This window comes from Meriones unguiculatus, chromosome 8, assembly GCF_030254825.1.
Source record: "Meriones unguiculatus strain TT.TT164.6M chromosome 8, Bangor_MerUng_6.1, whole genome shotgun sequence".
NCBI lineage: Eukaryota > Metazoa > Chordata > Mammalia > Rodentia > Muridae > Meriones > Meriones unguiculatus.
The window spans coordinates 122,343,380-122,352,310 of record NC_083356.1 but is presented as its reverse complement, the minus strand read 5'-3'; the positions used below and the strand labels follow the sequence as shown (position 1 = coordinate 122,352,310).

General features: G+C 46.3%; 1 protein-coding gene across 2 annotated transcripts in view; it reads left to right on the top strand.

Annotated features, from left to right (window-relative positions):
• The first annotated feature begins 4,871 nt into the window (after nt 1-4,871).
• Ubr3 (ubiquitin protein ligase E3 component n-recognin 3) overlaps nt 4,872-8,931 on the top strand; it is a 130,021-nt gene continuing 125,961 nt past the window's right edge. The window contains exon 1 of one of the 2 annotated variants that reach the window (XM_060390484.1): nt 4,872-5,472. In XM_060390484.1, coding sequence (XP_060246467.1) covers nt 4,931-5,472 — 542 coding nt within the window. In that variant the 5' untranslated portion in view covers nt 4,872-4,930. The remainder of the gene's footprint in view (nt 5,473-8,931) is intronic. The other variant, XM_060390485.1, reaches the window with a different exon arrangement.

Below are 8,931 nucleotides of genomic sequence, written 5' to 3'. Positions count from 1 at the left end.
AGATAGTCACAGAGGACATCAGTGTGCAGGGTGCTCACAAACGATGTTAAGGTCTCAGTTTCTGTTTGGCCTCCAAATACACGTCCTCTCCCCTCTGTGCACAATGGTCCAGTCACCAGGTCAAATAGCAACTTTTGAAATCGTAAATAAGGAGCATCGTGTCTGCCACATGGCAGCTTATTCTGGTAGAAGATCACATTAAGACTTAACCCGCAGAGTTCATTGTCATTACACCTGTCCCACACGCCAGAGCGTTCTTCACATAGCCTTACACTGCTCTTCTCCTGTCCTCGTTTTCTGGAAACAAGCAAGCAAACAAACAGGTTATCATGTGGCCCACGGTGGGCGTGGATTTATGTAGGAGAGGATAATATTGAAGTCCTGATCTTTCGGCCTCTACTCCCAACTGCCGGATGAAGCCCAGTGTGGTGGTACACGCCCTTGGGCCCAGAACCTGGGGGTGCAGAGGCAGGCACATCTCTGTGAGTTTCAGGCCAGCTACAACCTTGTCTCAAAACAGACAGACAACAAAACAACACAGAAAACAACCACCAAAAAATACCAACAATAAACGAGAGGGAAGTGCTAGGATTACAAGTGTGTACACACCCAGCTCCAGTATATTTTTTCTCCTAGGAAATATTAATTAACCTCTGTGGCCATAGTCATAAAAATCACTTTGTCAGTTTTCTCTTTCAACATTAATTATTGTCTTACATTTCGTTCACTTTTATTTTGATTCTTGAGGTTTTGCTATGTTGTCCAGGCTGGCCTCAGACTCCTGAGGCCCAAATGATGCTTCTACCTCCAGTGTCTGGAGCATCGTGGACGATAGGTATGCACCATTATATCTGGCTTCTTTTTTTTTTTTGTTTGTTTGTTTTTGAGACAAGGTTTCTCTGTGTAGCCATGCAGAACTCACACTGTATATCAGGCTGGCCTTGAACTCAAAGATCTGACTGCCTCTGCCAGATGAGTGCTGGCTTCATCTTTTAATTTGACTTTGGGATAGGGTCTTAGATAGCCCAGGAAGTCCTTGAATTCCCTAAATACTGAGGATGACCTCAAACTCCTGACCTTCCTGCCTGTCCTTCTCCAGTGCTGGGGTTCCATCAGTTGCCAGCATGGACAGGGGTTCAGTTTCCTCTTTCCTTTAAGACCTTGTGGCTGTACTTTCTGCAGTTCTCTCGTTTGCTTAATACTGAAACCAGAGCATTTTTAGTAAGTTTCTCAGCTCATGTTTTAGAATATTTTGGGGAAAAAGAATGACAGTGCATTTAGAATTTGGCCTACATTAACTCCTCTGCAAACTGGTCTCTGAAACATTGTGAAGGTACAAATGTAGTTCTTGGGATTTTTGTCTTTGTTGTTATCATTTAATATCATTGCAGGGCCCAATCCTCCCACTCCCATCCCTTAAAAAAAAATCGCAGGAAAGCTTCATTATCCGCATCTATCAAGGCCCCAAAGGTTTCCCCCTTGCCTTATTCATATAGCAAATTAGCTTACCAAATGTCTGTCAGGTGGTTATCAGTTGCTCCCTACGACAGCTGAGGCTAGATCTGGGGAAAAACAAACAAACAAACAACAACAACAAACAGATGGGCAGCTTGCTGTATTTTTGAGCATGAGAATTATTTAAAAATTTGCTTCCTCTACTATCACTTATTTATCAGGCTTAGTGAGCAGGTTAAAAAAATAATATGAAAGGGCTGGAACACAGCAGAAACTCAGGCAGTGTTATCTATTGTAATATTTCCCATTTAACAATAATCAGACAGATATTTGAGTACTTACAAGCAGTGAGAAAGAACACTGGTTCTTTGCCCTCAAGAACTTTACCAGCCAGAGTGGTGGGCAAGCCTGTAATCTTGGCACTAAGGCAGGAGGCTCTGGTTTGAAGGTAGCCTGGGTTACAGAGTGTTTCAGAACAAACAACCCATTCCAACACCTAAAACCCCAGGAAAATGATTAACGAGTAACACAGTGGGATGAAGATTTTCTGCTCAAGATAGTTAGCAAACAAATCAGAACCTTTTAATTTTTCTTTTAAAAAGTTTTTATGTATGGGTGTTTGCCTGCAAACACTTGCATGCCTGGTGCCCACACAGGCCAGAAGAGGGCATTGGGCTCCCTGAAATTGGAGTTAAGGACAGTTGTAAGTTGTTGTCTGGGTGCTGGGAACCAAACCTGGGTCATCTGGAAGAGCAGTCAGTGCCCTTTTTATTCTTTCCAATTCTTTTATTCTTTTTTTTTATTTTTAATTATACTTTATTTACTTTGTATCCCCCCTCTAGTTCCCCCCCACCTCCCCTCCCAATCCCTCCCTTCCTCCCCCTTCTCCACACACTCCCCTCCCCAAGTCCACTGGTCGGGGAGGGTTTCTTTTTCTTCCTTCTGATCCTAGTCTGTTAGGTCTCATCAGGAGTGACTGCATTGTTTTCCTTTGTGGCCTAGTAAGGCTGCTCCCCCCTCAAGGGGAGGTGATCAAAGAGCCAGTCACTTAGTTCAAGTCAGAGACGGTCCCTGTTCCCCTTACTAAGGAACCCACTTGGACACTGAACTGCCATGGGCTACACCTGTGCAGGAGTCTTAGGTTATCTCCATGCATAGTCCTTGGTTGGAGTATGAGTCTCAGGAAAGACCCCAGTCAGTGCTCTTAACCATTGGCTCATCTTTCCAGCAACTGTTTCATCCCCTTTCAGCTAAAGGAAACGAGATCTGGGCATGTGGCTCAGTTGGTACAGTGCCTACCTAGCATGCATTGGCGCTTTGGGTTCAACTCCTGGCCTTCTACAAACCAGGCATAGTGCAGTAATTCTAGCACTGGGAGATAAAGGTAGGAGTTCAAGATCACCCTCGGCTACATAGAATGCTTGAGGCCAGTCTGGGCCATAGGAGATGTTGTCTTAAAACAAAGAAACAAGGAAACAAAATTAACTAAAACTCTCACGGAACCGTGATCAGATTCTAGTGGTTGTCTATCTGTCTGTCTGTCTTTCTATGCTCCAGACAGTGAGAAATAGTGATGTTGGTGGGTTTTGAAAAGACAATTTAAGGTGTTTTCTCTCCACTAAAGAGTTTGGGTAAGAGGATAAGGGGAGGGCCAAGGACATGGCTCAGCAAGTAAAGGTGCCTGCTGCCAAGCCTGATGACTTGAGTCCTTGAGAAACCACATGATGGAAGGAAACAGTACCAACTCCCACAGGCTGCTCTCTGACTGTATGACTATTAGAGAGCTCCTACTTGTTGCTCCTATTTCATCCCATTGTGAACGCCAAAATTGTGGACTGTAAAACTCTGTTTCTTGTTTGGTGTGGTTGAGCCCTATTGGACACTTTTAATCCAAGAACTTTCTGTACACTGGATTTAATAAAGTTAACCCTAGGTCAAGAGGCAGAGCAAGAAACCCGCTGACAGAGATGAAAGAGTAGGAGGGACTTTGAATTGAGGGGTATTTAAGACAGCGTGGAGGAAGAGCTTTTAGCTTAAGCTCTGGTTTTAGCTTTAGCTTCAGCTCCTCAGCTCTCTGGCTTTTTGGGCTTTGAGTTAGCAAGCCTTTGGCCTTGGTGGGTTTTTTTTTGTTTTTGTTTTCGCCTTTTCCTCCTGGGCTGTCAGCTGAGCTAGTGAGCCTTTTGAGTTTTTTCCATCCAGACCTGAGCTGAGAAGGAAGGTCAGTTGGGTACTTTCTCTGCCTCTCTGAGCTGGCAGGTTTTCACCACAGCATCAGGCTCCTGAGTCTTTATCGGTAAAACAGAACGGTTGGTATTTTCACTTTTTAAAAACAATACCAACTCAAATAAATAGTGTAATTTAAAAAGGACAATAAGAATATAGCTTACATTTTATTCGGATGGTGACTCACTCCTTTAATCCTGGTACTTGGGAGGCAGAGGCAGCTGGATCTCCGTGAGTTTAAGGTCAGCCCGGTCTACAGAGTGTGTTCCAGGACATCTGAGGCTACACAGAGAAAATCTCTATAAACAAAAACCAACCAACCAAACAAAAAACCCAAACAAAAACTCAAACAAAACCACAAAACCAATGTATCATACTTTTTAAAAGAATTTATTGGGGCTGGAGAGATGGCTATGAAGTTAAGAGCACTCACTGGATGTTCTTCCAAAGGAACAGAGTTCAATTCCCATCAGACACTTGGTGGCTCACAGCCATCTCTAACTCCAGTTCCGCTGATGCCCTCTTCTGGCCCCCACAGGCTTAACACCCAGAACATAAAATAATAATAATAATAATAATAATAATAATAATAATAATAATAATAATAATAATTTATCTTAGGAGATTCACCTAGAAGTAGTGTGAGGGTGGCTCAGGGGTTAAGAGCACTGACTACTCTTCCAGAAGACCCTGGTTCAATTGCCAGCAACCACATAGCAGCTCACAACTGTGACTCTGATATCTGACAGCCACAGAACATACATGCAGGCAAAACACCAGCGCACATAAGATAAAAATTGTTTCCCTGACTCGGGGAAATATTTGGGAGGCAGCTTCAATAGTAGCAAGGATATAGTAGTAACTAAGGCTCTGATAACAAGAATCAACATCTGAAGACCAGATGCGGACGCCTGAAACACGTTTGGTAGGTGTTGAGTTATGTTCCAGGCAAGTAAAGAAAAGAACACTCTCATGAAGGACCGTCTGTGCGCCGAGCTGCTGCGTTCAGCGGCTGACAGTTTTGAAAGTCGGGAGGCAACAAGCGGCGGAGGACGGCCGGCGCGGACCCCGGGCCCGGCGAGGGGCGGGGCATGGCCGGGAGGGCGTGCGCAGGGGCGGGGAGCGCGCCGAGGTGCTGTGCGGCGCCGGGTATCGCGAGAGTCGGGCGGGCCGAGCCTTCGCAGCAGTCGATCCCCCCACCCTCCCGGGAGGAGCCGCGGGCCCTGGACTCTCCAAATTCTGAGCTCTCATCATGGCGGCGGCGGCGGCCGCGGCGGCCGTCGGGGGCCCGCAGCCGCCCCAGCCGGAGGCGGCCGCGCAGGGCCCGGCGCTGGACAAGGCGGCCACCGCGGCGCACCTGAAGGCCGCCCTCAGCCGGCCGGACAACCGTGCGGGCGCCGAGGAGCTGCAGGCGCTGCTGGAGCGGGTGTTGAGTGCGGAGCGGCCGCTGGCCGGGGCTGCGGGCGGCGAGGAGGCGGCGGGCGGCGGCGGCGGCCCGGGCGCGGCCGAGGAGGATGCCCTGGAGTGGTGTAAGTGCCTTCTGGCCGGCGGCGGCGGCTACGAGGAGTTCTGCGCGGCCGTGCGGGCCTACGACCCCGCGGCGCTCTGCGGCCTGGTCTGGACGGCCAACTTCGTGGCCTACCGCTGCCGGACGTGCGGCATCTCCCCCTGCATGTCGCTGTGCGCGGAGTGCTTCCACCAGGGCGACCACACCGGACACGACTTCAACATGTTCCGCAGCCAGGCCGGGGGCGCCTGCGACTGCGGGGACAGCAACGTGATGCGGGAGAGTGGGTGAGTGGAGCCCCGGAGAGGCGACCCCGGGCCGAGTGGTCTTGCGGGGGGAGGCCGTGGGGAAATCTGGGAGCCGACCCTCCTCCGTCCCGGGGAGCTTGGAGGCAGGGGGGTGCCGGGGAGGGTGCAGACACAAGGGGTTGGAGGTGGCTGAGCTGTCACTGGTGGGAAGGGGATAGGGAGGAGAGGAGAGCATGTGCGGGGAGCCAGGCTGGGAATTTTCGAGGAGGTCAAGGTGGGCGAGTGATGGGGAAAAAGGATTCAGTGCGTAGGGCGAGAGGGCAGGGAGGAGGAGGAGCGGGTTCTTGGGGGAATCTGGTGTGGGGCTGTCGGTTGTATACTTGTTGGGAAAAGGTGTGCAGCTGCCTGGCCGGCTCCGGAGAGGAGCCTTAGAAGTGATTTAGATTGACTGGGAGGGAGTGGTTTGGGATCTGAATTGGGTCACAGGATGGTGAGGGTCGGGGAGAGGGTCTTGTAACTGCAGGTTAGGACCCTTGGGGGAAAAGCATCTGAACTAGGTCTGTGTGTCTGTGTGAGGGACCTAGCTGTGGAGCTAATGGGGGTTGAGGAAGAAGGGGGAGGGAGGGGCTTGCATAAAAAGGGGCTGTTGAGCTGTCAGTATTTGGTGTGCTAGAGTGACCGAGAATTGGGCTCCTGGGCCCCGGAGCTGTCACATCTAGAATACTCCTCACACCAAAAGAAGGAGGAAATCAGTAAGCGATTTAGGAATCAAATGCTGGGTTTTGTTCAGTTAAGGGCACCTTAATCATTAACATGAGACCGTCCATCTAGAAGGAGACACTTAACACAGGCGTCTTTGACAAACGCATTGATGTGTGCAGTGCACCTATGTTGTAATCCACGTACACTAAAATCCTTAGTGATAAATTCCTTACATAGTCATCAAGAATCAGAGGCTGGAGATGAGGTTTGTGAGAAGGATTAAAAAAACGATTCAGAAAGGAGATAGTAGGAGCTTGCAAATAATAATAATCAGGGCTAGCAATTATAACTGGAATTTTTTGCCTTACTTTTAGCATTTTGACATTTATATATTATTGAATATAAAAGCCAAAATAATTTATAATAAAAATTCCCCCCTTTCTGGTCCTTATCTGCCACTTCCGTCTCACTGCTGTTAGTTTCTCTTAGTCTAAAGCAAGCAACAACGCCTGCTGTCTCCTTTCACCCAAAAGGTAACATTGTTTTCCGTCTTGCCTTTTTTCACCTTTGATGTTGCACATCAGTAAATCAGTTTCCTGACTTTATAGTGCTACACAGTGTTCCATGAATTTGCCCTTGATTTAATGATGTCGTTTGATGGGCATGAAGATTCCTAGTACAAAATATGAACAGGTGTGCCTGTCTTCTCTCACCTGTACAAGAATATCAGTGGGTGAATTTACAAAGGTGGGATTTAAAAATTGTCCTTCCTGAGGTTTGTTATAATTAATGTATGGAATGGCCTGGTTTCCAGTAGCTTCTTTAACAGTGTTATTAAAACTTTAGATATTTTCTGTTTGATGGAAGTGGTCAGATTTTAACTGCTTTACATTATTTAACTGATTTAATCTGTAACAATTTTGGGATACTTACTGTTATTGTTTCCATTGAATTGGAGAGGAAAATAGAACACAGATTTTAAAAAGTTGCTAAAGGTTACCCAGATAGTAAACTAGACACTGGCCATCAATCTTGACCGATCAGCTGCTTCTCCCCACTGCCTGTGTTAAACACATTCTTTAATTAGTTTGGTTTTGGGGATTTATCTGGGGTATTGTGCATGCTAAAAAATGTGCCCTTCCACTTCTTAAACCATCAGCTCCTAAATACTATTCTTGCTGGTTTTCCTGTTCAATACTGTTTTTTTTTTTAATGGAACTTTAAAACCTCCAATTAAAAAATAAACTTGTTATTATTATTGTATATATGTGTATTTTGTGTAGACGGGGCAACTTTGTGGAGTCAGTTCTCTCCTTACACCTTTGTGTGGGCCTCTGGAGACCAAATCAGGTAGTTGGGCTTGTGTGGCAAGCTCTTTTCATGCTGAGCCATCTTGCTGCCACATCCTCCTTTTTAAATGAGAACGGTCAAGTCATGAATGACTTAGACCACATTTTTTTTTAAGATTTATTTATTTATTACTTTATTATTTATACAGCATTTTGCCACCATGTGTGCCTGTGCACTGGAAGAGAGCACCAGACCTCACTATAGATGGTCATGAGCCATCATGTGGCTGCTGGGAATTGAACTCAGGACCGTTGGAAGAACAGCCGGTGTTCTTAACCTCTGAGCCATCTCTCCAGCACCAGATTTAGAGCAATTTTATACATATACTGAGACATTTTTATTTCTTGTCCTAGGTTAGCATTCAGGGGAACTAATAATGAAAGAAATACTCTTGGTTCTTCCCTGGAATTTGGAACAAAGTGGTAATTAGCAGGTTTTTCTGGATGAAATGCAAATCTGGCATTTTAAACTTATGATGCTTCATTCTGAAAGTGGAAGTGATGTTTAGTAGGGTTTTTGTTTTGTTTGAGATAGGTTCTTGGAACTTGCTGTGTAGACCATGACAGCTTTGAACTTTCAGTGACCCTCTTGCTTCTGACTCTCAAGTGTTGTAATATGTGTGAGCCTATTGTGTTGGGACTTTTTCTCTCTTCCTCCTCCTCTTCCTTCATTTCTCCTTTCTTCTGTGAGATAGGGGCAGGGTCTTAAAGTCTAACTCCAGCTGGTTGTGAATTCATGGTCTTCTTCCTGCTTCATTCCTCTGAATGCTGGGATTACAGGTGTGAGTCGTTATGTTCAGCTTCCAATGAGTATTTATTTAATTATTTAGAATACAAACACAGATTTAGGGCATCCGTGCTGTAGATAAGTCTGTGCATTTTTATTGAGGTTTCAGGGAATTTATTTTCCTCATGGGAGCAGTTGCTTGTGAATTGACATCTAATATTTACAGATTTAATTGTTCTCATAGAAAAACAGAACTGTTGCCTGTGTGTCCCACGAGTTGCCATGTCTAGTGTCATGGACAAGACTGAACAGGCATGTGATTATTCAGAAATTTTACAACCTAGTGCTTTAAGTGGAATAATCTGGGCTGAATACCTACTCTACTACCTTTAGAGGGATAGATAATGATGGCCGGAAATGTAGGCTAAGATGCAGCTTCTGGAATTATTTTAGAACTAGAAATCAGCAGGTTATAATGGTGTTCTAGGTGGGCAGACCTTTGTTACCCTGGAAACAGTCTCCAAAAGTTGCTTAAAAAACGAAGAGTGCAGCTGGGTGTGGTGGCGCTCGCCTTTGATCCCAGTGCTCTGGGAGGCAGAGGCAGGCAGATCTCTGTGAGTTGGAGGCTAGCCAACTACAGGCTAGTCTACAGAGTCCAGCATAGCCGGCTACACAGAGAAACCCTGTCTCAAAACAAAACAACAACAACAAAAAACCCCA